The sequence below is a fragment of the Panthera pardus genome, unplaced genomic scaffold (assembly GCF_024362965.1).
Source record: "Panthera pardus isolate Hobbes unplaced genomic scaffold, ASM2436296v1 HiC_scaffold_6, whole genome shotgun sequence".
NCBI classification, from domain to species: domain Eukaryota; kingdom Metazoa; phylum Chordata; class Mammalia; order Carnivora; family Felidae; genus Panthera; species Panthera pardus.
Window position 1 is genome coordinate 1,017,018 of NW_026526991.1, and position 27,380 is coordinate 1,044,397.

General features: G+C 57.3%; 1 protein-coding gene across 1 annotated transcript; it reads right to left on the bottom strand.

Annotated features, from left to right (window-relative positions):
- Window positions 1-351: 351 nt before the first annotated feature.
- NPTXR (neuronal pentraxin receptor) lies at window positions 352-23,995 on the bottom strand. The gene is made up of 5 exons (XM_019446346.2): window positions 23,096-23,995; window positions 10,199-10,427; window positions 7,671-7,918; window positions 4,942-5,121; window positions 352-4,601 (listed from the first exon to the last, which is right to left on the bottom strand). The coding sequence occupies exons 1-5, from the start codon at window positions 23,681-23,683 to the stop codon at window positions 4,377-4,379; spliced, it is 1,470 nt and encodes a 489-aa protein (XP_019301891.2). The 5' UTR covers window positions 23,684-23,995; the 3' UTR covers window positions 352-4,376.
- Between the last annotated feature and the right edge of the window lie 3,385 nt (window positions 23,996-27,380).

A 27,380-nucleotide genomic window follows, 5' to 3' on the forward strand; every position in this document is an offset into this window, starting at 1 on the left:
TCTCTAGGACCCAAGGGAGGCAAGGCTCTGGGGGTCCAGGCAAGTGATTCAGGCAGACTGGGTCTCAGGGAACAAGTCAGGGACCTGGTTCCCAAAACTGGGGCACGAGGTGGGGATGGGATGTCGGGAATGAGGCCAAAGCCCAGTTATCAGAACTGGGACACTTTCCATGTGGGACTTACATCCTTCCTGCATAAATCCTGGGAAACGGGGTGTGTCTGCACCTGGGAGCTGGCAGGACTCTTCGTCTGAGAGGCAAAAGTGGGGTTGGGTGCGGCTATGGGACACCAACGTACCACCTGCTCTGTCCCGCCCGGCACCCCAGGCTAGCCCGCCCTTGGAAGAAGAGCCTCAGAGTAAACATTGTTTATTTTGAACATTCAAATTTACAAAAACAAAAAAGTAACAAAAACCCATGACATAGCTCATACACATACACATACACATACACACACACACACACACACACACACGCACGTTGTATCTCATGTCACTTTATGTACAAAATTGGGCAAGGAGAAGGGGGCGGTGGGTCACCAGGAGGGTACAATAGTTTCACAGTGTCGGATAGCTGGACGCGCTCACTCCCTGCTCAGCCTGGGCCCACACGAGCCCCTTCCCCACCCAGCAGGGGTGAGGTGGGATTCGGGGTGGCACGCAGCTGTGACAGAGGGGAAGAGAATGATCCCATCTCTGGGAGGGGACCCCTTCTCCAGTCCGCTCAGGGCAAGGTGCTGGGAAATGTAGAGGAGCAGGGACCCAATTTTGGGGGGGCGGGGGTAGGGGCCACTGCGTTGTGGGGAGTCAGAAAGCTGAGATCAGGTCTCCAGGGGTCCCGGCTGGGTGGCTCCGAGGGGCGCTCACCTTCCCTCATCTGTAAAACGAGGTGTGGGCCTCTTGAAGAATCCTTCCTGCCCAAAGCTGTGGTCCAAGGTCATGCACAATTATGGCAAGGTGATCGGCCCCCTTGGGATGTTGATTGGGGGTACAACGTGCCACAAAGGTGGGGAGATCTGGCAGATAAGAGCTGTGAAGCACCTGGCGCAGGGCTTGGCCCAAAGCAGGAGTTTGAGAAACATCATTTTCCCCCTTCCCTGCCTGGGACACTTGGGAGACTATCCAGCTTCCTCTTCCCTTTCATTTCTCCTGGAAACTCAAGCCAGGAGGGCTGAGGTGGCGGGCACACTTCAGAGGCACATGTTCCCTGAAGGGGCTGAGACCCCTCCCATGGCTTCACCCAAGGGGACCCTGGCCCTGGGGCCAGCCCATCCCGGGCCTCTGCCTCCATCACAAACCCTGTGAGGGTAGTGAATGGGGTCAAGCATCTCTTCAGGCCAAAATCCACCCGGAGCAACGATGCTAAGTGTCACTCCCTACAGAGAGCAGGGGTGCCCGTGCCTTTGCAACCTGTTTGGTTTGAATGCTGGACTCCATCTTCTGCCACCTGATTGACACTGGGCAAGTTACTTAACCTCTCTGTGCCCCAGTTCCCTCCCTTGTATAATGGGGCCCCAAACCGTTCCAACCTTGTAACTGTGTTGGGAGGATAAATGAGATGATGCGAGGCGCTCAGCACAGCGCCTGACAAGGTTGCAAGGAACACGGGCTCTGGCACCGTCGTTATAGCCACAGCAGCTCAGGGACACAACCGAGCGACATTTCTAGCTCCTCCTTCCCCGTCTTCTCGGCTGTGCCCAGGAGCAGCTGAACAAGACCAAAACTGGAGTCCAAACGGCAGGCGTTGGGCAGAGGTGAAGAGCGGTCCATGGATGAAGGAGGGGTGGGGACAGCAGGCTTGCATCTTCCTGGAATGGAAATGGTCACCCAGGCCACTCGCCGATGGCCCGGACTCACGGCCTGCACCTTGACGCCTCGGGTTTGTTCCTGTTCCCTCTGGAGGGCTGACCAGGGTGACTCAGCACAGGACCGAGGTCAGATGTCTCATTATGACCATGACAAAGCACAAAGGACTTGGGAGGACGCCTCTGGGTGGGCTCAGCCATCAAACAAGTTCTGTCACTTTCCTCCTAAGACCCTTTCTTTCCCCCCAGGCCTCCACAAAAGCTGCTTCCTTAAAAACAATAACAGAAACCCAATAAGGCCCAGTGTCCCTGAAATCTGAGTTCTGAATTCCGCTGTCACCCCAGCAACAGCATATGTCATTAAGAGACGCTTGACCCAGCACTTGGGCTGTCATTGGCTGTTACCGGGGCAACCTAGGTCTCAGCAGTCTCTGGCAGAAGCGCGCCATCGCTGCTTCTTCTAGGGGGAGCTGGGCTGGAGGTGCCCAACGGTCTATTTGTGCTCTTGAAATGGAAACAAGGATCTGGGAGGTGGCGGCAACAAGTTTTGGAGAAGCCTCCACAGCAACGGCCCCACAGCCTACAGCTCATGCCTCAGGTTACGTGCTGGCGGGGAGCAGAGACGGGGAACAGAAAGCGGGGCAAAAGGCACCTGTACCTGCTCGAGCCCGGTAGCCTGCAGCTGCCCAGACACCTGGTAGGTGACTGGCAGAAGGAACACCTGCCTTTTCAGCTTTCCATTCCTGCCAGAGTGCCTGGAGATCACACCTGTCCTCCCCCCTACTTCCTGGCGGGGCCAGATGCCAAGATGTTTCTGTGCATCATCAGGGAAGATGTTCGTGTTGGAAAGCATTCTGACCTCCCAAACGTCCATCCTCTCAGGCGAAGGCTGGACTCGAAGACACTCGTGGACAGGCAGAATGGCATAGGAGGGGAAGAGCCCTGAAGAGGGATTCAGAAGCCCTGGGTTCTAGTCCTGGCTCTGCCCCATTGGGCTCTGTGATCCTGTGCAAGTCATTTGACTTCTCTGAGCTCTTCCCCAGCTATACAAGCAAGAGGTCAGACTGGGTGGCTTTAACTCAGCTTTTACATCCTTCTACTCTCTTGGGGGAATCGGTGAGGACTCAGGGTGAGACACTCTCAAACAGGCAAGGGTGCCAGGCTGGCAGGGCGAGGGGGGGGGGGCGTTGGAATCCAGAAAAGCTGGTTTTTACAATCTGTGCATGCAGTTGGCCTGCCTAGTCCCTTGCCCTTGCCCCTGACTCTCTGGAGCCAGCTGCTGACCCTGACCCATGCCCAGCCAGATCCCATCTGTTGCCAACTCTCAGAATCTACCCCTGCTACGTCCCCTGGTTGTTAGGCAGCTTCAGGCTGGCCCCACCCTGTCCACGTGGAATCACAGACAATCTCACGTTTGATCTGGAGAGCTCTCAGCAATGACCACAGCAAGGGCCTCAGCTCACAAATGAAGAAGACGAGCCCAGAGAGAGCGGGGACTTACAGAAGGCCACACAGCAGGTTAGCAGCGGGGCTGGCTAGGAACCATGGGTTCCTCCTTCTCAGCCAGCGCTGTGCACACCACTCCACCCTTCTCTACTCTTTGCCTGCTCAGTTCCTTCCTGCCTTCCTTCCCCCAGAGGCTGCAGGGCCATGCAGAAGGGCTAGGTAATGCGACTCTGCCATAGCCTGGGTCCCAGGGCACAGTGCCTCTGCCTCGAGCTGCTCCTAGGCCAGGGTGAAGTGGCCCAGGTCCTGTCCTGGGCACGGAGGAGGAGAGGGGACCTGCCACTTAGCACACATGTGGGCGAGCACAAGGGGTGACTATGGCCTTTTGGCCTCCTAGGGTCTTGATCCCTCAGGCTGGAGCCGGGAAGGGAATGTCCTGGAAATTGAGGTGGGGGTGGGCCAGGCGTGGAACCAACATTCAAACCACTGCACACAAAGAAACAAGGAAAGAGGAAGAAGAGAGGGTTCGGGAGGCTCCATCAAGATCCCATTGCCCCTTCAGGGGCAACTGGTGGAAAGATGGAGGAGGGGTGAGTCTGAGTCTCCTATGTCTCTGTCATGCCCTTCTAGGCTGAGGGGACAGCTCTAGAGCTTATTGTGGCCCTGAAGGGGATGGGGCCAGGCCTGTTGCATGGGGGACAGGAGCACTGAGATAGCAGGCCCTTCCCGCCCCCCCCCCCAACCTGGTGGGATGTGCTGTTGAGATCAGTGGAATCAGACATGGCTGATGGGCCAGGGTGGGTGGGGGTAAGAGACAGCTCTAGTCTAATGCCAAGAGAGCGGACAGAGCTGTGGGCACTGTTACCACCCTCCACCAGGTCCTGGACTCACCCCAGGCTTGACCTGTTGGCTTGAGCTGCTTGTCCCCGTCCAAGTGGGGTTAGGGGACAGCCATAGCAGGGCAGGGCATTCTGGAGGTGTAGGTATAGGTGGGGGAAACAGGAGGCACGGCCAGGAGCAGGGCAGGAGGGGGGGCAGTGTGTGGGTAGGCTGAGGAGGGAATGTGTGCCCCCAAAATAAGGTCCCCAAAATGGCAGGCAAGGGAGGGACCCTGGATGAGGTGGCCCCTCATGCCTTGGCCCTCCCCTTGCAGACATCAAAGTTAGCCTTTTTTGCACCCCCGAAGGCCTCCACCAGCTTGTCTTCCCAGGGAAGGACGTTGCCCAGCAGTGGCCCGGTACAGTTGGCAATGCCCAGGACCTGGGCAGGTGTCAGGGCGTGGTCCCACAGGTTAAACTGGGCGATGTCACCCACGAAGGCCTGAGTGGCGTCAAACCGGCCACCCAGGGCATCCTGGGCCAAGAGAGAAGCAGAGAAAGGAGAGAGACATGGAGTGAGGCAGGGGGAAAGACAGACAGGCTGACTCAATCAGGGCCTAGGTCCTGCTGAAGCCCCGTCCCCAAAGTTCTAGCCCCGTCCCCAAGTTCCATCCCTGTCCCCAAGGTTCCAGCCCCTTGGGCAGGTCTCTAGTCTCTCTGGGTCTCAGTTTGCCCACCTGCAGAATGGCTGGGTCAGACTGAGTGATCACTGCTGTGCTCTTAGGGTCCCTCTACCTAACCCCTCCTTCTCAGGGGCCCTGGGTGAGTGAGATATCTACTTAGGCCTCATGCCCCCATACCACCCTGAGCCTTACCTGCTCCTGGCCCAGGATAAGGATTCCATGTGGCTTGATGGGGTGCCAGGCAGCCAGGTTCTCACCGGAGCCCTGCAGCTCCCCATCCTGGTAGGCAGACCACAGGCCGTCCCTCGTAGTCCAGGAGATGCAGATGTGGTGCCAGCCATTGTCCTTCAGGCTCAGAGGCAGCTGGGCCACCTGGACATAGGTCCCGCGACCCCAGGTCAGAGGTGCCACAGTCCCAAGGCTGGACCAGTGAGGAGGCGGGGGGACCAGGAGACCCGTGTTCTTCTCTCCCGGGACTGACCCAAGGCTTGACCCTCCCACTCCTCCCAGCCCAGCATCTTTCGGATCGCTTTTTCTTCTTTCCCCACAACTTAACCAGGCAGCTTCTCTCAGATCACAAGGGACTCTTCGGTACTGGTTTTCAGGTGTTTCCAGCTAGTTTATTCACCCTCTTACAGGGTGCGGGGCGGGAGCCACATCTCACCATCTCTGAACACCTCACACAGTGCCTGGCACGCAGCTGGGCTCACACTGGCAGTGGCGGAATGAGCCTTGGAGTCTGAGGCTGGGCACTGGCACCCAGCCCTGGCTCTCCCCACCAACCTCCCGTGGGACCTTGGGGAGGCTGCTCTTTCCTCCCTGGGCCTCAGTTCTTCATCTGTGAAGTAAGGAGGTCAGGCAAAGGGTGGCAAATGTGTGGCCACCTCTGGCTCCTCCACCCAAGGCAGACATGGCTAATCAATTACGAACCTAGGCTCAGCCTCGGGATCTTTCCTACCACAGGGCTCTGGGAAAGCCACTGGTGATTGATTCAAATTGGCCCGTGAGATGAAAGGTACTTGCTGCCTGTGGATTTGGGACTCCCGAGGGGCTCTTTCATCACCTAGTTCTGAGATCACACTTGAATACAATACCATCTGAGGCCTGCTTGGGGCCAGGCCTTGTTCTGGACACTGGGGATATGGATCCGGTCCCAGCTATAAATGAGTCTGAGTCTGCACGGGAGGGAAGAGCTTCAGGGCAACATTACAAGACAAAATACCGGGGGCCATTTGGGAGGTACAGAGGCTGCGAAGGCCCATAGGAAGAGGCAGGTGTGGGAACAGCAGACACGGCATTCAAACACATCTGGAAGGACAATGCATCTGACCATCCCAGCAAGTTGGGGGCACAGTAGCAGCAAAGGCTAAGAGGCTGGAATCAAAGGAGAACGGAGTAATCCCTGAAGTTGACCCTCAAAAGGACTCTTGAGGTTCCTGGAATAGCGCTGTTCACTGCCCTGTCCAGGGTGCTGAATCCTTTCCGCAGAGACCTGAGTGCTGAGCTTGCGCAGGGCCAAGGATGGCAGCCAGGGGGTGTATGAAGGGGACATGGCAGCAGGATCTAGATGTTGTCCAGCTACCCTAGGCTTCTTAAGACCTACTGGGCTACAAGAGAAACTCCTGTCCCCTGGGCCCATCTCCTTCTTCTTCATCCTCCTCCCGGACACCCATGAAAGACACCTCCTGCTGAGCTGGGTTCTGATGGGTGACAACCACTCCTAGCAGATCTATGTGGCTGTGGGCTGGTCACGAGTGGGTGTGGTAGGTGGTGCCTACATTTCCAGGGGGGTCTTAAAAGACCACCATGGCTGCAAATCCCAAAGCAATATGGCAGGTGAAGGAGGATATTTGAGGGGAATGAGGGTGATAAGACACTCCCTCTTCTGCTCAATCACCGTGCCCCTGCCACACCACTCCCCCATGTCCTTGTCCTGCCCTGCAGATAGGCGCAGGGAGGGCTGTGGGGCTGGGGGTCCAGGCATGGGGAATATGGGTGGCCCAAGGATAGAACGGTGGAGGGGTTCACGGGGGGTTTCTGCAGCCCAAAACCGTGAATCATATCAGCACCCCTTCACCAGCTGTGTGGGCCTGTGTGCATTCTTTGCCCTCTCTGAGCCTCAGCTTCTCCATGTGCAAAATGGTAATGATAAGGGTGCCTACCTCCCAGTGCTGTTGGGAGGGTCAAGGGTGATAATGTGAGTAAAGTGCTTATGAGCACTGGGCCTGGAATAATAACAACAGCTCACGTGGCTCAAAGCTTGTTAAATGTTAGGCTTGCTCACACCCCTTTACATGTATGTAAGCCACTCATTTCTCACCACAACCCCACGGTAGAGACTACTGCCAGTCCTCCTTGGCGGATGAGGAAACTGAGGCACGGGGCGTGTAAGTGACCAGTCTAATGTCACACAGAGGGTAAGCAGCAGAACCAGAATTCAAATCCAGCATTCAGGCCTGACCATGGCCCATTCTACTCTCCCTATGAGGAGGGCGGCAGAGGGGGAGCTGCAGAGGAGGACGGGGGCAAGGAGTCCACCAGCGCTCCCTCCCCAAGTAGGTCCTTGGGCCTCATTGGCTTCTCTCTTTGCCCATGAGAGAGACAGCGCCCTGGGACAGATATCTGTAGCCATGTTCCTACAGCTGGGTCACTGGGGAAGCCCCACAGGTCTCCTCTGTAAATGGACATGCCATCACTTACAGCTCTCGGATCCAGGCCCCTCTGCAGCCAGCCCCAGGTCTGGCTTGTCTTTGTACTCCTAGAACCCAGCCTAGCACACAGTAGGCATTTCATATGTGCTGAAGCTGCTGAGCAGGAGAACTCAAAGGGCCCGCAGGCTTGGGACCCAGCACAGTGCAGGTGCTCCTGGAAGGGTCACCCGGCCCCCCACTTTCCTCCCATTCTTCCCAGCCTCCACTCACCTTGTCATTGATCAGCAGTTCCATGGGGTCGTGGCCCGCCTCCAGCAGCACAATCTCATTGGCCTGCCCGGGCACGGAGTAGGAGAAGGGTGTGCCCTGGCCATTGCCACCCGACCTGGACCGCAGCCACATGCAGACGGTGAAGGCGTAGAGCTCAGGCAGCGCCTTCCGCACGCGGGCGTACATGTAGTTGTTGCGGATGGGGATGCTGATCTTGAAGGCATCTGGGGGGCTGTAGGCTGAGGACCCTGAGGGGAGTGGGCGAGGTGGTCATGGTGGGGATCAGTGGCCACTGATGGGGATGGGCAGCGCGGACTGTAGAATGAGGGCTACTAGTCCCTGAACATCTGCCATGTACCAGGTGCATTTTCAGCCTTTTCTACCCTGCCATTGTGTTGATGGGTGTGGTTAAAGTCCAAGGGCTCTGGACCTGAGATGTCCTGAGTTCAAATCCGGGCTCCACACTTCCCAGCCACATGACCTTCCACAATTCAACTTCACCTCTCTCGGCCCTAGTTTGCTCAGTAAAATGGCATAAATAAGAATTCTTCCCTCTCAGGCTTGTGTGAGGGTTGAGTGGGACAAACTATGTAAAGGGCCTGGCCCAGAGTAAATGCTCGACAAATGTTAACTATTCCAATGATCATTGTTTGGGGTTCTTTGCCTATTGTTTACTTTTTTAAATATTTATTTTAGAGAGAGAGAGAGAGGGAGTGAGCATGAGCAGGGGAGGAGCAGAGAGAGAGAGGGAGACAGAGAATCCAAAGCAGGCTCTGTGCCGTCAGCACAGAGCCCAATGCGAGGCTTGAACTCACAGACTGTGAGATCGGGACTTGAGCCAAAGTTGGACGCTTAACCAACTGAGCCACACAGGTGCCCCTCTTTGCCTGTTTATTTAACAAGCGCTCTACAGTGCCTTCTGCATGGCAGGCACTGTCCTAAGAGCCTTTACATACATGACCTCCTTCATTCTTATGACAACCCTATGAGATGGACACTGTTGTAATCCTCAGTTTACAGATGAGGCAACCTTGGCACAGAGGGATTAGGTAATCTCAAGGCTACACAGCTAGGAAGTGGCAAAGCTGGGATCTGAACAGGATCATCCTGGGATTCCTTGATATCCAGGGCAGCACAGAGTTTCAGGGATTCTATGCCTTAAGTATTAGAGGGCTTTCTGCAGGGGCAGACTGGGGAGTCACCATCTCTATGGGCAGGGGGTGACACCCACCACACCCACCTCTGGGATAGGAGTTCCCCTCCTCCAGCTGGTTGTTGAGGGCTGGGGTTAGGGGGTTAGGGCTGGGAATGGTGGACCCAGGTTCCCAGGTTCGGTTGGGGCTTGGGGTGAAGGCTGATGTGATGATGCATCATGGTAAGAGAGGAAGGGGCTCGGTGACAGTCCCTTCCTTGAAGCCTGTTTCATAGATGAGGAAGTCGAGTCCCAAGAAGGGACTTGCCCACAGGCATACAGACATCCAGCCTAGTTGCCTCCCTCTTCTCTGCCCGACAGCCGCTGGAGGGGGCATTTCCCCCAATCCCTTAGAAGATGCAGTATAGGGGGGCCAGTGGCAGGACTGAGGAGGGATGAGTTTGTCTTTCTTGTCTCTGTGCTCCAGCCGGAAACCCACCAGGCCAAGCCTTGCCTTCAGCTGTGCCCCTGCTATGGCCCCTCCACTCCACAACTGACTCTACCTCTGCCTGCAAGGACTAGCTTGAGGCTCACCTCCTTCAGCCTCTTGGATTTCCTTCTCTGAAACTTCTGTCCCCATCTAAGCCAGTCCCAGACAATTACTCAGGATTCCCCCTAACTTGTCTGTAAGCCTCTTACAGGATGCTCCTCCCAAGGTTTCAAAGATGAGAGTTCCCTGAGACCTCCTGAGTCCTAAATCCCCGTATTTCAGATGAGGAAAACGAGGCCTGCGGAAAGGAAGCAAAATTCAAAAGTCTCAGCGCAAGCCAGTGACAGCTGTGGAGCCCGGAGCCAGGTCCCCTTGATGCTCATACCCGTGGACTACCCATTACCCTGACCCCTGGAAGCGCCAGGCCCAGGTGTTTAGCAAGTGACAAAATCTGGACTCACTGAAGGTGCTGCTTTGTGGGGTGGTTAAATGCATGGACTTTGGCATGAGACCCACTTTGAGGTTCAGATCCACCATTCACTGGCTGTGTGACGTTGGACAAGTCACTTGACCTCTCTGAGCCTCGCTTTCCTTTTCTGTGAAATGGGGATAATAACACACCATCCCTGTGTGGTTTGTGAACGTTAACCCAGCTGACGTGTCACGTACTTAGCCCACTCCCAGAACGTAAGTGCCAGAAAATGCTAACCGTTAAAAATAATAATCATGACGACACTCCCCAATTATTCTCACCCTCTTGGGTTCTGCAGCCTCCTCCCCCGCCATCCCATCTAGCTTCAGCCTCTGGAGAGCATAAAAACGTTTTCGAGTGAATCTGCCACTTTGAGGACCCATCTGAGAACCAAGGCCTCGCCTGCTATGCCCTCTGCGGGGCCCAGGACCCACCGTGCTCCAGTTCGGCTACGCGGTCCTGTAGCGCATCCAGCTCCTTCTCCACTTCCTGCCGCTGCCGGTGGCTGCTGTGACTCAAAGCCATGCGCTCCTTCTCCAGGGTCAGCACCTTGGCCAGCAGCTGGCCCTCCAGTTCATCCATCTTGGAGTGCAGGGCGGTGGGCACCGCGGGCGCAGGGGCTGGGGCGGCTGAGAAGTTCACACGGGCCGGGAGCTCCTGCTGCTTACGGGGCAGGAAAAAAAGGGGGGCATGTGAGGTCACTTGCAGGGAGGAAGGAAAGAGACACGGGGCTCAGAGATGCCTACCACCCACCCCTGGTGATTGACCCCAGGTGAGCCTCAGCGTCTCCATATGCAAAGTGATGGTGAGCTGACCTCAAGAACATGTCAGCCTATGGTGGGGTCGGGGGCCGGCAGTGGAGAGCTCTGAAAGCTCCCCTGGGTGGGTCTGATGTTGCCATCGGGGCTGAGAGCCACTGCTGAGTCCTTCTTAACTGAAAGACTGGACACTGATGGGTCTTTAAAGGAATGGACAGTCTTCACTCATTCACTCGGCAAGCTTCTCTAAGACGGTGAGAGGCTTTGCGTGGGCACTGGGCAGATAGATGCAGGGGCACAAACCAGGGGCTTCTGGAATACAGCTGCAATGGTGCGCCCATTCCTGACTACCATGTGGTTCAAGTCACAGGCTCTGGAGTCGGACAACCCGGGGCCCAAATCCAGCTCAAGAACCAATCTGCTGTGTGACCCTAGGCAAATGCCTCCGCCTCTCTGAACCCCTGTTTCCTCACATGCAACAGGGGACAAGCGTATCTATTTAGAAGGGTTGGGGGATGATTGGGCAGTTAACGCCAATGAACAGAGCCTGGTTATTGCAGTTACTGTCTAGGGCAGAGTGTTCTAAGCTGGTCTCTGACACCCTCATCCTGCCTGGGGTGAGGACGAAGTGTTTAGAGTCCCCCTCTTCCTGTCTTAAGACCCCAGTGGGCAGGAGAATTGGGACAGGAGCCAGCGGGGGGGGGGGGGCGGCTCTCCTCCCCCTCTCCTGCTGGAGGAAGCCCCTTCTGGGGTGGAAGAAGGCAGGCAAGGCCACACGTCCAGACTCTGGGAGGGGGTAGTCTCTGGCAGGCACCGGGAGCATCAGTAGAAAATTAATAATTCAGCGAGCTTCTAGGAGCCAAATTAGACCTTCTCTGTCCCCTTGGCTTCCTCCACATCCCCAGAGGCCCAGGCAGTTCCCGCTCAGTCAGCCCCGGGCCTTGTCCGCAGGCTTAGCCCCAGACCCCAGCTCACTGAGTTCTCACGAATCTGTAAGTGAGCGAGTAAATGGTGAGCGCCTACCGCAGGCAGGGCACGGGGTGCTGGAGAGACAGCTGAGGGTCAAATGGACAACCAAGGTGCCCTGTGCCTCGCAGGGACGGCCCCTCGGCTTGGGGCAAGCACCCCTCCCTGGCCCCCCACTGGCCCAGCCCACTTGCTGGGTGAGACTGGGTGGATCCCTTCGCCTCTCTGAGCCTTGTTTTCTGGCCATGTGATGAGGGGGTAAATGTGTCCCCCGCCTCAAAGTGCTGGGGGAGGGGGGAGGGCGGTGCCTGAGAGAAGCTGCCAGGACCTTACGCTGAGGAGCTGGGGGAGGGGGACTGATGCGTGGTTCTGTCACTCCACCTTGAGAATGGGAGCAGGTGGGCTAACTTCTCTGGGGTCATTTTCCCTCATTTATAAAATAAGGACTTGGAATGCCCAGCTTGCAGAGCTGTGGTCAGGATTAAATGACGGTGGGCAGGAGAAGGGCCCAGACCAAGCCACCTTTATCCCCCACCACGTCCCACGTAAGAGGGCACAGCCATCCATCCGTCCGTCCTCTGTGTAGTCGCTTGCTTGGCCGGCCGGGCTGGGCTGGGCTGGGCTGGGCTGCAGGCCGAGGGAGGTGGGCGGGCGGCGGATGAGCAGCTCCAGTGCACCTGACCCCACCCGTTACACTAACCTCCCATGTCCTATCTGGAGGGCTCCTGCTGACTCCCTGGGTGCCTACGAATCCTGACTCTGGGTGACTAAAAACAAAGCCTCAGTTTCCCCTTCTGTAACATGGGGACAACCAGCCCCAGGACAGATGTAAGAATGGCAGAGTGAAGTAACAGGTCCTCCTGGACTATAAGAGCAGAACGCAAACTGTGAGCCTTGGATATATCGGCCAACGAAGAGCTCACTACCTCCAGAAGCTTCCCTGGACCCCGACAGCCCATGGAGTGACAGGGCCAGCCACCCGCTGCATTTGAGGTAGGCTGAACTTCCAGGAAACGTTGGGCTGAGGCGTGCAGGGCATAGAGAGCATTGCGTCTCAATGGCGGGGGGGGGGGTCGGGGGGCTCTGGCTGGGTGTTCTGGGCTCCGGCACCCTCTATCCTCAGTTTCCCTCTTTCCACAGTGCCAAGCTTGGCACGAAGGGCACACATCTGAGTGAGACCGCGTGCCAGGCCCATCCTTGGCACTGCACGCGTATTTACTCCTCAGTCCTCACAGCCGCCCTTTTTGGTTGGTACTCTTCCTGCCCCCATTTCACCGACGGGGGAACTGAGGCAGAGGTCCTTCTGGATTTTCTACAGCAGCGGGGCCGGGCAAAGCCGATACCTCTGGCGCTCTCTAGCAAAGCGTCCTCCTCCCGCGGAGGGAGAAGGGGCCTGGCAGGAGGGAACAGGACGTCTACTGCTATTTACACAGACGCTGCGGTGAGCGGGCGTGCAAGCTGTTCTTTTGTCGGAGCCTCCAGCTCTGCCGCCGGCAGGAAGGCCAGGGAGGAGGTGGGCTCTCCAGATCGTGTGCGGCCCCCTCCCCACCCCGGTGTCTGAATCAGAAGAACACGACTCCCCCCCACTTTCCCCATCTGCCGCGGGCTCAGGCTGTGCCGCGTGGGCTCCCGGCTGATGCCAATCGGGCCCCTGGCCCAAGGTGGGGGGGAGGGACGATGATGCCATCACCCCCCACTCAGGGCCCGAAGAGGCAGGAAAAGGGGGGCTCCGAGCCCACAGGCTGTTGCACTGGGAGTCTGCGTGGGATTCGGTGTAAGCACACAGGCCCTGAGCCAGCGCCGGGGTCCCGGTCCAGCTCAGCGCTAACGGGCTGGGCTCATTAGCGCTCGGCAGGGAGGAGGCGGGCAGAGGAGTTGTCCTCGCTGCCGTCACTGCTGTCACTACCGCGTGCCAGGTCCCGCACCAGGGAAGCACTGCGCGAACACTTCACAGCCCTCTCGGCGATCTGGGGAGGTGAGGAGGCCCACTCTACAGATGGAGGAACTGAGACAGCGAGGTGCAAGAACCCCAGCCCAGGCCCTTCTGATTCCAGAAGCTGTTCCCATTCTTCCCTCGCAGTGTGGGTCTCGGGCTGCCAAGTGGGCACGAAGCCGGCCGCCCTGCCTGCCAGGGGGGGGCAGCGGAAGTGGTTCTAGTGGCCACGAAAAGGCTGGGAGGGTCTGGAAGGCTATGTGAGACCGTGGGGCAGGGCGGGGAGGGCGGCAGCCTCACAGAGGGGGCCCGGATGGGAGGGACCTGCCCAGGCTGGGTGGCTCTGAGGCTGGGAGGATGCAGGGAAGACCCCAGCCGCCTTGTCCCCACGTGGGGTCTGTTCCTTTCCTGTGGGGAGCAGAGGGAGGGTGCTGGACCTCAGTGCACAGCTCACCCCCCACTCCCCGCCCCCCGGACAACGCAGGGCCCGGCTCCAGGGGCAGCAGGGCGGGTGGAAAAGAACCAGCTTCACTCGCCTCCCCACCTGACCACCCCCAAGTCTCGCGTGACTCTGCTGGGCTCAGCTCGGTTCCACCAGCCCCGGTGACCTTATGTACAGCTGCTGTGCCTCAGTTTTCCCAGCCGAAAGGGTACAGCAATAATACCTCCTAGCATATTAGTGATAATTGAGTTACATAATGCCCTTAGGGTAGAGCTGGCCTACGAAGGGCTCTGCAAGTGTGGATGACATTATTATTACTACTTGATTATCTCTTGAAGGGACCCACCCTGCTCCAACTCCGACCATAAATCTGTTTGTTTAACCATTACAGTGAGAGAAGAAGCAAGTCTCAGAAAACAGCTACATACCGTTTATACAAAGTTGCAAAGATTCGAAACCCAACCATGGATTTGTAAAAGCAGGAAGAAACACAGGGGCCAGACGGATACAAGTTTGGGACAGAGGTGACCCTCTCTCGGGGGTGGGCGGTCTGGGGCTGGGAGTTGGGAGGCTCTCAGGGGCGTGAGCTGGCTGTAAACGTTTTGGTTCTTCTTGAGCCTGGATCCCTACCTGGACGGTGTTCTTTATACCTCGGTGTATGTCTCAGATACTCTGCATTGATTTTCTTTCAAACACAAACAAAAACAAAAGAAAGCAGGAAAGGGGCGCCTGGGTGGCTCGGTCGGTTAAATGCCCAACTCTTGGTTTCAGTTCAGGTCATGATCTCACAGTTCGTGGGTTTGAGCCCCACGTCGGGCTCCACGCTGATGGTGTGGGGCCTACTTGGGATTCTCTCTCTCCCTCTCTCTCTCTGCACCTCCCCTGCTCGCTCGCTCGCTCTCTCTCAAGATAAAAAAAAACAAAACAGGCAAAAGTCCAAAAGCAGTCTTTGAGCGTAGAATCTAACCCTGAATCTTAATGGTAGGCTTACTTGGCTCCTCTGTCCCTCTCTAGTCCGGGCCACCGTCACCTCAGCTCCTACACTGGCCCTTCTCCGCACCGCAGCCGGGGGCAGCTGCCTAACTGCAAATCCAACCATGTTGCCGAAAATCCTTCAATAGCTCCCTTCCTCCACTGATAAAGTCCCAGCCCCTCTACGCTCAGCCCTCACTCCCCACCCCTGCAGGCTACACTTCATTCCCACCTAAAGTCACCAACGGCCCCCAGCTCCTTTCTCACCCCAGGGCCTCCGTACATTCTGTTCCTTCTGCTAAGAACACACTTCCTGTTCCCACCCCACCTCCCCCCGCCAAAGCCTGCTCACCCTCCAGATGGCAGCTTTCCCCACACCTGATCTAAGATGCTCCAAAGGGAGAAGAAAGAGGGCTTCTGTGGAGAGACTGAGGGTCTCGATTCACTCAGTCCCTCCCTCACTCATTCGTCCACCCATCCACATACGCTGTGGCGACTCGGTGTCACGAGCACAGGCACGACTCACATCAGACAGGCCAGCGTCATTCCCAGGCTCCCCGCTTACTAGATCTGTGGCCCTGGACAAGCTGCCCAACTCCTTTCCTCAACTCTAAAATGGAGATAATGGGGCGCCTGGGTGGCTCCGTTGGTTAAGCGTCCAGCTTCGGCTCAGGTCATGATCTCGCGGTTCGTGAGTTCAACCCCCACCCCGGGCTCTGTGCTGACAGCTTGGAGCCTGGAGCCCGCTTCGGATTCTGTGTCTCCCCGTCTCTCTGCCCCTCCCCCGCTCACGGTCTGTCTTTCTCTCTCAAAAATAAACTTTAAAAAAGTGAAAAAAATAAAATAAAATGGGATAATAATAGTCTCTACCTTCTGGAATATAAGTAACGACAAAATGAAAGAACGTACGTGAAGACTGGCACACGACGAGTGACTGATAAATGGTTATAACCATTATTATTATTTGCGGCTACTGAGGGGCAGGAGAGCACAGTGAGTAGTGACTGTGCGGGGCGGGGGGGGGGGGCCTGGAGCCGGCTGTCAAGAGGGAAATCCCCACTGCGTGACCTGGGCAAGGTCAACCCCTCTGAGCCTCCGTGTCCTCACCTGAGAAATGGGAGCAGTTAAAAGTCCCATGGTGCTTATGGGGACTCAGTTGGAAGGCCCCTAGAAAAGGCTGGCACAGAGGGTGCCCTATGCCCTGCTGCCTCTTCCTGAGTGACAGGTGCAATGGCTCCAGAGGTGGACGAGGCCTGCACCGGGCATGGGCCGTGCTCCCAGCTGGGGTGGGGGTTGGGGGGAGGCAGACTGGGGGGTGTGACAGCACGAGAGCCCTCATGGAGGCACGGGCTCTGCGGGGCGGCAGGGGTCAAGGTGAGTCAGGGCAGGCCTCTCCCAGCAGGCCCTGTGTCTCCAACGTACCCAGCGGTGAAGGGGCAGGAAATAGAGGCCGGACTGGTCTTCGGTCCTGGGCTCTGAGGCCTCAGAGTTAAGTGATAGGTCACCCCCAACCCCAGGCTCCCTTGCCTCTCCCTTCAAGTGCTCCCTGTCCAGGGCTGCATTGCCACAGAATTCCCTCTCGGGCCCTGCTTGTCCATATACTTCTGGGCCCGGGGCCAAACATCTACAGCAAAGACTGGGGATCCCCCTTCCCCCCTCCCAGCCCATTTTAATAGAAAATCCTGGCTGTGAGCTCAGCTCAGCTTCTGCCGTGCTGTGTGGCCTTCAGTCACTCAGGCTCTCTGGGCCTCAGCTTCCCCTGGAGTCAAATGAGGGGCATGTGGGGGCACATAAGTGTTTCCACCCCGGGCTGGCTGTCTCAGCCCCTGCCGCTAGAGCTCTATGGGGGGGACCATGCGCCCGAGATTGTCCTCGGGGAACCCCACCACACTGTCTCCTGGTGAGGAGCGCCAGCCCCTGCCTGACCTTTTTCCGCCTCCCATAGGCAAGGACTCCACAAAATGGCCAATAAACAGAAGAAAAGGTGCTCAACATCGTGAGTCATCAGAGATAACACAAATTAAAACCACAGTAAGTTCACTGCACACCCACCAGAACAGGGAGGGTTTTAAAAATAACCACACCAAGGCTGGCAAGCTTCACACACAGGTGGGCATGTAAACGCTTACTGCCACTTCGGCAAAGTGTTTGGCATCACCTCCTAAACGCTACGTAAATGTCTCTCCCGGGACCCAGACACCCACTCCTGGGGATGTATCCAGGAGAAATGAGGGCTTGTCACCACCAAAAGATGTCACAAGAATGTTCATGGCAGCCTTATTTGTAACACCCGGATGTCCATCCACAGGGGAAGGGTAAGTAAATGTAGGCGTGTCTATGCACCAAAACACTACACGGCATGAAAAAAATCACAAGCCACCGTCACCTGCCCCACGATCAAATGTCAGCCATCGCGTACAACAGAAACACCAGACATCAAGGGATGCGGCAGTCTGGGGAAGTAGGGACTCCAGGGGTCCCAGAGGAGCCTTCAGGGACACTGGAAATGTCCTGCTCTCGATCTGAGCGGTGCTCTCGTCCATACGTAAGTGTGCACTGAGCTGCACATTTAAGATTTGTGTGTTTTGTAAGTGAGAGACGTGAGCTCTTACGTATCTCGAATAGAAGATATACTTCAAAAGAAAAAAAAAATCCCCCAGGTTAGGTGCTGCCTTCTGTTCACGTAGCGCCTGCCAAGCTTGGAACAGCAGGAAGGGCCTCCTCCCCCGGGGGAAGGCTTGCCAGGGACGGGAGGCCACCAGGGCACCGTACGACGGGGCAAGCTGGCTCCTCGGAGCGCCGTGCGCACCCCTTACATCTGACAGATGGAGAATCTGAGGATCAGAGAGAAGAAGGAATTTTCTGAGGTCACAGCAAACAGGTGGCAGAACCGGGGTTTTTAACACCAGGTGTCTTGCTAGACAAAGGCGTGGCACAGGCAGGAGTAGGGGTTAAGGGCTGTGCAGTGGGGCTGTATCACCTAGAGATGGGGGAGGCCAGCCACAGGGAGAGGCGCCACCTGGGGCTGCAGGCGGCTGGTGGGCACCGAGGATCCATATCCTCAAATAGAAGGCCAACGGGCAGAACCCCTCTTGCTGTAGCGTGCCAGCCCCCTTCACGGCCAAAAGAGGTAGGGTCAGGGAACCAGCCCTCACAGAGCAGAAGCTGCCAGAATGGGCAGCAACGTAAAAAAAAAAAAAAAAAAAAGCAACAGACTTTAGAAAAGGCACCGATAGATTCTCTAAGGCACTGCGTTTCTCTGCAGATTTCCCTCAGAAACTGGAGGCCTGGGAGTGGGTGGGTGGGGGCTCGGTGAGGGCCGCACACACATGTAACCCCCCTCAACTCTCCCCCCCCTCCCCCGCCACCGCCAATCCCTAAGCAGGAGGCATCCGCCCAAGAACTCCCAACGTAGAGCCCAAAGGGCCGGGCCCAGATCCAGCCTCCCCCCCCTTCCACCCACTTTACAGATTAGAAAACTGAAAAAAAAACAGAGAGGGAAGTAAAGAGCTTAGAGTCACAAGCAAAAAGAACTCCACTTTATGCCACCAGCCTCACTACCTGGGAGAACATTTCGAGCTGAAAGGTGTTTCGCGAACATCTGGCCTGCTGTTATCATTTCACGGAGCGGAAGCTGAAGCCGGCGCGTGGTGGTGGGGTGGGGGTGGGGGTGGGGCAGGGGTGGGGCGGGTTGTCAGGTTCTGGTTCTTCCACTTCCTTATTTGTAAGAGGGGAGCGTGTACAGCCCATTTCACAGGCCCCAAGACTGAATGAGCTAATCAGTGTTACTTAATACTGTTATTTATTATTAGCAAAACTTCCACGTGAGCCTTCTGCCGGTCCTGCCGGCCAGCAGGACAAGCCTTTGGGGACTGGCCCTCATCACTCTGGCTCTGGGGGCTCTGACACAGAAACCGTCCGGGGCACCGTCTAGCAAGAGGCCCTGCCCCCCCACCGGCCTTTCCCACTCTTCCTGAAGGTAGATAAGGTCTGACCTCTCCAGATGGGTCTAGAGAAAATGATGCCGACCAAGGGCTCTGGAACCAGACACTGACAGGCTCCCCTGCTGTGCGACCTTGGGCCAATTGCTGAACCACTCTGCACCTTGGTTTCCTCACCCGTACAAGGGGGATGAAATGGTTACCTCCCTTATGGAGATTTGATGAGGATTAAATGAGATAATGCCCAGTGCCTGACACACAGTAAGTGCTCAGCAAGCATGAGCTATAATTGTTATCAAGGCCAGGGTCCCCTGTGACCATTGTCAGGGTGTTCCTTACCCTCATCTTTCCACCCCAACATGGAGGCAGGCCACCAGCTTGCTAGGCCGGGTGAAGGATGTGGTTTAGTCAAACAAAGCACTGCTGATGGAATCAATCTGAAAGCTTCATTTTCCACATACATTAAATTAATGCAAAAAAAAAAAAAAAAAAAGGAACCCTGGAACATGTATGCGTGGCTGGTTGCCATGTAAATGGTTCAACCCTTTTGGAAAGTGGTTCTTGGCCACAGCCATAAAAAAATCAATATCCTCTGACCCAGTAATACCTCTCCTGGGAATTCAGCCTAAAGAAATACTTCAACCGACTTCACAAGAAAAAAAAAACAAAAAACTATCTGCATGAAATTGATCCTGCAATGAGCATCTAGAAGAAACATAATTAGGAACAACCTACGTCTCCAGCAAAGGAGAAGAGATGGTCAGAGCAGTGATGGGTGGTGGAGCCAGAGATAGATTCCAGCATATCATGGCCATCATTAAAACGGTAATTACCAGCAACCGGTAATTCTGGAACAATGTCTACATCTGGGTAAAGGACCAGCAGGGGCTGAAAAAAATGGATGAAATGGTGGAATTAAACGCGATTTTTCCCCCCAAAACACATTTTGACTTTTTTTCCATCAACAGCCACGACCATAACAACAAAAACAAAAACACAGGCAAGAAGATAAATAATTTCTCCTAGGCTCACAAACATGGTTCTCACTTGAGGCCTCGAGGAGAGGCTGGGCCAGTGTGACCTTCCCTCCCCTTTGGTAGAGGGCTGGTGGGGTGAGGGAGGGGGTGATACAGAGACGTGCCAGGTGGGGACGGGCAGGGATGCGCAGAGGGCTGCGGGAGCAGGAATGGGGGTAGGAAAAGGTCAGTGTGCGATCAGGGAGGGCCTCTGGGAGGAGGTGTCCTCAGAGCAGACTCTTGGCTGATGAGTATGGCTACTCTGGGGGTAATCTGGGCAGAGGCAAGAAGGAAATGGGAGACGGGCCAGCTCTGTAATGAGAGCCTGGGAGCAGGCTGAGGGGTTTGCACCATGAGGAAGCCCCGTGATGGGCTTAAGGACGATCCTTGGGGCTTAAGGAAGATGGATGGAGGGGTGTGCCTGGAGTGGGAGACAACTGAGGAGGCTGCTGCAAGAGAGGTGAGGTCGACTGGAAGGAGGGCAGGGCAGGAACTAACCATGGCTTATCAGAGCACACCTGAAAAGCGGGTCGGCGGAGGACCCGAGTCCAGGTTGGGGCACCATGAGGGCAGGGGGCCAGTGTGACGTCCAGAGGGAGGTGCTCAGGAAGCGGTTGGATCTACCGGTCTGGAGCTCCGGAAAGAAACCTGGGCTGGACGAAGTTGGCTGGGGCACCACAGTGGACTGGGCGTTGGGAGCCTCCGGGTGTGGCTGAGTTCACCCAGGGAAAGTGAGAAGAGAGCCAGGAGGGGTGCGACCGATAAAGGAGGAGGACCCCGAAATGGGACACAGAAGCAGAGAGGGAGGAAGAGCAGGTAAGAGGTGTCTAGAAGCCAAGGGCCCGGAGATCTTTAGGAGGGAATGATCACTGGGGTCAGATGTTGGAGAGGCGTTCATCAAGGTAAGGACAGAATCGTTCCCATTCAATTGATCATCTTGGGTGACGGCCTCAGAGCACGTGCAGCGAGCTGTAAGGGGAGAGAGGTGAGTGGCGAGAAAACAGACCCTGAGAATCTGGGGGCAAGCTTTTGAGGATACCGGATGAAGAGAGGGGAGGAAGACGACAGTAGCTAAAGAGAGCACGCGGTTCCGCTGAGCTCAGGAGTCTGACCCCACAACTGTCAGGGTCCAGACCCCAGTCCCTCCCAAAGACCCCAGGGAGATTGGCTCTGGGGCTGCCAGGCCCAGAAGGCAGATCTGGTGGGCAAGCAGACCCCCGCCTTCCTGCCTCCAAGTCCACTGCGCTCAGAAAGCAGGAGGGGCGTGTGTAGGGAAGCCAGGGCTCTCCCAACCCGGGAGGCTGGTCTGGTGACAAATCCCAGGCGCCAGGATCCCCACCCCCCCAACCTCAGCAGGCTAACTGGAGGGGAGCCCACCCTGCCAAATGCACAGGTGCTGGGGGAACAGGTCCAGGGCAAGCCCAGCCCTGCCAGCCCCAGACGTGGGAGGAACCACGGTGCCATCTGGGTGTGGAGGCAGGGGCTGGGGCAGGCAAGAGGAAGTTTACTGAAAACCGAATCTTTTTTTTTCTTTTTTTGACATTAATAAACTCTTTCCTAAAAGGGGGGGGGGGGTTTGTTCCCATTTTGATCTTTGGCTACTTGAAAAATTAGCAATATGATTGCTTAATGATAAAAATAGCCATCACTCAAGTTCATGGAGCACATCTCTGACCGACGCCGTTCTGGGCCGTTCACAAAGATGAACTCACTTCATCTTCCTAACGCCCCGACAAGGCAGGTGACATTACTGTCCCCATTGCACAGGTGGGGAAACTGAGGCTCCCCTTCACAGTTGTGCTTCAGTGTTTCTCTGATTATCTCCCTGCTCTTGGCTCTCGCATCCTAGAAATGCCCCAGAGGTGACGTAGGAACAGGGGGTGTTGGCCCAGCACACAAGCCTCCTGGGCTCTCCTTCTTCCTCTGTCACTCACCTTAGGAGGGCCCTGAGCCCCAAGTGTCTCACCAGTGAGATGACAGGGCTGGCTGTGATGGCCTGGCTGCCATGTGACAACCCCCCCCCCCCGACCCCCACCAGAGGCGGGTGCTGACACCTGCACAGACTCCCTGGAGGGCCACTGGGCCACGGCAATGGCCAGCCTTCCACACAGGCATCATTTAGTGCCGCTGGGCTGGAGGTTGATCTGCGAGAGCCATGAGGAGGGGGGGAGTCCCTACCTTCCCTTCCTTCCAGCCTCTCCTCCCTCTGCCTTCCCTTCCTTCCAGCCTCTCCTCCTTCTGCCTTCCCTTCCTTCCAGCCTCTCCTCCTTCTGCCTTCCCTTCCTTCCAGCCTCTCCTCCCTCTGCCTTCGCCAGGTGCACCCGGTTGGGGGAAAATACTAAAGGAGCCTTTGGCCTCTTTCTCCCCGTCTCTTTCCACAGACTCAGTTTTGTTGCTAACCCCCTTCCCTGCCATCTGGAAATCACGGATGGCTGGGGGGTGGTCAGTGCCTTGCAGCTGTCTGTCCTTCCTAGTCTGCCCAGCTCTGGCTCCAGGGGTCCCAAATGGGTTTTCACAGGGAGGTGTGGGGGGGGGTGGGGTCTGGAGACTTCAAATGAGAAAACCCTGGTGGCGGAATCACACCACAGCCCAGAGCCGACTCCCTTTGTTACATCCCTTGTGTCTGACCTGAGCCAGGGACCGTTGAAAGGGGTGTGTGGAGACGGAGCCCGCGGGAGAGCCTGTTCTCTGGTCAGTCCCCACCCCAGAGCTGCTGGCTGCCGGGCGGTAGAGGCTAGGCCAGCGCTATCTAAGTTCCTGCGGTTGGGCCCGCGGTCTGAGCCCGGGGCGGCGGCGGGGGGGGGGGGGGGGGGGTGGGGGGGGGGGGGTGGCGGGGTACGGGGATGGGAAGCACTGAGGGGCAGCCGGATTTGGCTTGTGGGACACTCCCTTCCCTGCTCTTCGGCAGGACAGCAGGTTCCCCAGTCCCCTGGACAGCGCTTCCTATCTCCTGACCACAGGAAGTGAGTGGGACTGGTCCCGCGTTGGGGGGGGGGGGGGGCGGTCTGGAAGAAAGAAATGAGACGGGCATCTAAGGAGGCCCTAGGACGGGCCAAGCATTTTCATATACCTACATTTTACTAAATCCTCACTACAAGCGGGCACTCACGCCCATTTCGCAGAAGCCCAAACCGAGGCTTACGGCAGAGGGTGCCTGGAGGAAAAGGGGAGCGGAACGAGCCTTTCCCGCGCGCCCCCTGAGCCTCGGTCACGGCGTCGGCCACGGCCGGCCTCCCCGGGGCGCCCGCGAGCGGCCCCTCCCACCCCCGCCGTCCCGCCCCCGACGGCGCGCGCGGCGCTCACCTCGATGCGGTCCAGGCGGTCCCGGAGGGCTCGCACGGCGTCCTCCAGCTCGAGGATGAGGGCCGGCGAGTCCCAGGGCCCGTCGGCCATGGCGTCGCGGCGGGGCCCGGCGTCCTGGAGGCCGCGCGGCAGGCCGCTCTCGCAGCGGCCCAGCTTGCCGGTGAGCTCGCGGATGGTGTCCTGGTCGGCGCGGATGCGCGCCTCCTGCTGCAGCGCCGTCTGGCGCAGCTGCTCGGCGGTGCTCTGCAGCAGCAGCAGCTCCTCGCGCTCGCCGGCCGCCGCGTCGCCCTGCTCGGTCCCCGACGGGCAGGCGGCCGCCAGCGGCGTGCACAGGAAGCGGCTGAAGAGGGGCGCGGGCGGCAGCGGGTGCGCGCTGGCCGCCGGCGCCCCGGGCAGCGCGGGGGGCCCGGCCGAGCCGCCCGCGCCGTGCAGCGCGCTCAGGCTGCGCTGCGGGCCCGGGGACGCGGCGGCGGCGGCGGCCGAGGCGGCCGAGGCGTTGTCGGCGCCGCCGGGCAGCGCCCGCGCCGGGCTGGCCGCCAGGGGCACGCTGGCGATGATGCAGATGACGGCACCGAGGAACGCCAGCATGCCCGCGGCCAGCAGCACGGCCAGGAACTTCAGCGTGAGGCGGGCGGCGGGGGCGCCCGAGGCCCCCCGGCAGGCGCGGCGGCGGGGTCGGGGCGCGGGGCCCGGGCGCGCGGGGCCGAGCGGGAGCCGGAGCGGGAGCGGGAGCGGGAGCCGGAGCCGGAGCCGGAGCTGTTGCCGCGGCCGCTGCTGCCGCCGCTCTGAGCCCGGGCGGCGCGAGGAGGAGAAGGCGGCGGGCGGCGGGGAGGGGGAGCGGGCGCGGCGGCCCCGCCCCGCCGGCTCCCCCGGGGCCCGGCCGTGGCCCAGCCCCGCACCCGTTCCGTGCCGGGCGCCGAGGCCGGGGCGCCAGCGAGAGCTTTAGCCCGGCCGCCCGGCCGCCCGGCGCTGGGGGCGGCGACGCGATGGCCGCGCGGCGGGACGCCCTGGGGACCCCCCCCATCCCCCCGCCCCGCTCCGGTGCTCCGGCCCCCTCCCCGAACCCGTGATGCCGACAGCTACCTCGCGGGGAGCTTTTCTTCGTGCCGGGCCCAGTGCCGAGCGAGCTACAAGCTCGGGCACAATTAAGCCTCACGGTGGACGTGCTCCCCGTGGAAATGAGGGGACCGAGGCCCACTGGGGTCAGGTCGCCGTCCAAGGTCACACAGCTAGGATGCTTTGGAACAGTGTTTGAGTTCAGGCGCTTCTGACCGGACTCAGGCTGGGTGACGGAGGTGGGGTGGGCGTGGGGAGAAGAAGAAGAAAAGAGGTCAGTGTTGGGGACAGGGGACTGGAGATTTTGAGCCACCTTCTTCCTATACGGTGGCCACCTGCCTGTCACTTGCCACCTCCAAGCTAAAGAAGGAGTAGAGTTCACTCCCCTCCACTCCCACAAAACAAACAAAACACGACAGGACACAACACACACACACACACACACACACACACACACACACACACACAGTGGAAAAACAAAGAAACAAAAACTTCCTGTGATCTCAGAGGGTAGCCGAAGTTTCCTCTTCTGAGTCCTCAGGGGTGCCAGAGAAGACCCCCTCTCCCCACTGCAGTCTATATTAGGAAGGCAAAACCCCGGTGAGCAGGTGGACCAGGCACTAGAAGGAACCAGAAGGAATGGGAGTGAGCTGTGGCGTGGGGGCGGTTGAGGAGACTTTTACTTTCTCCTATCAAAAATGTCTATAGATATATATTGTGTTGCAAATGAACTTTTGCAATTAAAAACTTCAAAGAAAATCATACCATTCTTCACAGTTCAGGTCCCCTCCAATTTTCCACAAGGCCTTTTCTGACCAGCGTGGCTTCCCAGGGCTGGAAGGGCATTCAGAAGGCTGTGGATGTTCATGGCTGCAGCCTAGGGTGGAGGAGAGGAGCTGTGGCTCCTGGGAGTCATGGGCCAAAGCCACACCCAGGTCAATCCTGAACCTAAGCCACGCCCAGGCCTGTCTCCCTTTCTAGCCTGCGTTCTTGACTTCAGGGGGAAAGGCACAAACTGGGGCTCTGAACCACCATGGCGACCGTGTGGTCTCTGCGTCGAGCTGGTGGTGGGGAGAGACCGGAACATTTCTCAGAAGGCCACAGCGCTGGGGACCCTCTTTGACCACTGGGATCCTGAGATCACATGCTCCACACACCCCGCCCCCAGCCCCAGGATGATGCCTGCTCTGCTCCCCGGATCTCTGGGAGTCAAGGATCACGAGCTGTAAAGTGGGAGCAGAGCAAAACACAAGCCCTGTACATGAACCCCCCCAGAGCCTTATGTGCGTGGATGTGAGTTCGTACTCGTTGGAGCCGTGACCTGGAAACCCCGCCCGGCGTCACAGCTTCGAGGAAGCATCATCTCCCTGATGGAGAGGTGAGCCAGGCTCTCTGAAGGCAAAGGCAGGCAGGAGGAGACCCATGAGGCACGGGAGTCCTGGCTACCTCTACACGTGTTCTGCGAAGACAGAAACACGCACAAAACATCTGAGGAGAAACCGTCGCAGAAAATCCAGGGAAGGCGGGGAGAGGGGGCTGCCACCAAGGGCAGCAGAGCCACTGTGGCTTGGGTGCCAAATGGTGCCACTTTTACATGAGCCGCCCCATGAGATTTGAGGACTGTTGGATAAATGGGCCCAGAGGCTGGAGTCTCATCTTGTTGAAGATTGGTCTGTTTATCCCCTAGGCTGGCTTTTGAAGCCTCTTGATAGGAACAGGCCACTGTCCTGCTTATAAATCCATAGGTGGCTCCCCATCCCTTATGGAATAAATTCCAAACCCCTTAGGGAGGGGCAGGACTGCCTAGCGGTCAAAGGCATGGGTTCTGGAGCCAGAAGGCCTAATTCTGGCCCTGACTGCCCCCATTACCAGCTGTGTGACATAGTTTGCAAGGAGGGTAAAGTCTCAGGCCTTTCCCAATTCTCGACACCCTCTCTCTGTGCCTCAGTTTTCCAATCTATAAAATGGGGAATAACAGTAATACACGGAAAGCCTCAATAAATGCCGGGCCTTATGCTAGCTAGCTTCTTTTGGTTTGTGAGACTGTTGTCAATCTGGACACTGCTCACCCCTCCGGCCTCACCTTCTATTCCCCACCCTGTTTGGAACAGTATCCAACGAGGCATAATGCCCCAAACTCACCAGAGTGTCTCCTCTCTCTGCTTCCTGCCTGGAACAGCTCCCCTTCCTTGGCTCGTCTCTGTCCTCAACATTCAGCACAGGGCCCCTTCCCAGGGTGGCTTCTTGGTAAATATTTGCAAAACTAGTTCCCCCATAGGCAACTGCTGGAGGCAGAGGGGAGGGGAGGCCAGGACAGGGAGGTCCCGAAACCCATTTCTCCGGGGCTGTGGGAAAGACACCTCCCTCCAGTCCTAACACAGAATTTCTCCAGAGATGGTCAGAGACAGACTCTCAAGGGGGAACTTCCCTCAATTCAATTGTCCCCACATTTCCTCTCTAAAGTCTCACGTCTCTGAGGCTTTTTATTTCTTCACTTATATTCCATTCTTAGGCTAAGGGGAATTCTGCCCTAAATAAACAAATATAATTATTTATTCAAAATATATGTTTTGAGACCGACTTTGTGCCAGGCATAATACCAGGCCCAGGGGAGAGCTGGAAATAAGACAGGCTCACAGTTCATAATCTAGTCGGGGAGGCAAACAGTAAACAAAAGAATAGTTAAATAAACAAGTTAATTTATAATAGTAATGAGGACTACCAAAAAATTTTTAAAGTAAATATTATAGAAAGTTGTAGGTGGTGTGTGTGTGTGTGTGTGTGTGTGTGTGTGTGTGTGTGTAAGGTGTGGGGGAGTTGGGAGATGGGCATTATTTATAAAATTGTCAGAAAGGTCCTGCATATGAGATTTGAATGACCTGAGACCAGCCATGCAGAAGTCTGGGGGAAAGACTGAGTGTTCTAGGCAGAGGCAACAGCAAGCGCAAAGGCCCTGGGGCATAAATGAGCTTGGTATGTTCCAGGAACAGAAGGAAGGCCACTGGGGCTGGAGCAGGGTGAACTTCAGTGGAGAAAGATCTGGAGAGAAAGGCAGGGTGAAGTCACGTAGGACTTTACAGGCTAGGGGAAGGGAATGGGTTTGATTCTAAGCCCAGTTGGAAGACTTGAAGCAGGGAAGCGACATCACATGGTTTGTGTTTGTAAAAGATCATTCTGATGGTTGTATGGAGACTGGGTCATGGCGGGGTAGGAGAGGAAGCAGAGAGAC

What these genes read in the sequence shown, in the direction of transcription:
- NPTXR (XM_019446346.2), bottom strand. Translation starts at nt 23,683, where the DNA reads ATGCTGGCGTTCCTCGGTGCCGTCATCTGCATCATCGCCAGCGTGCCC. An exon ending in ACCGCCTGGACCGCATCGAG is followed by an intron (nt 10,428 to 23,095) that starts GTGAGCGCCGCG and finishes CTGCCCCGTAAG; the next exon opens with CAGCAGGAGCTCCCGGCCCG. An exon ending in CGTAGCCGAACTGGAGCACG is followed by an intron (nt 7,919 to 10,198) that starts GTGGGTCCTGGG and finishes CACTCCCCTCAG; the next exon opens with GGTCCTCAGCCTACAGCCCC.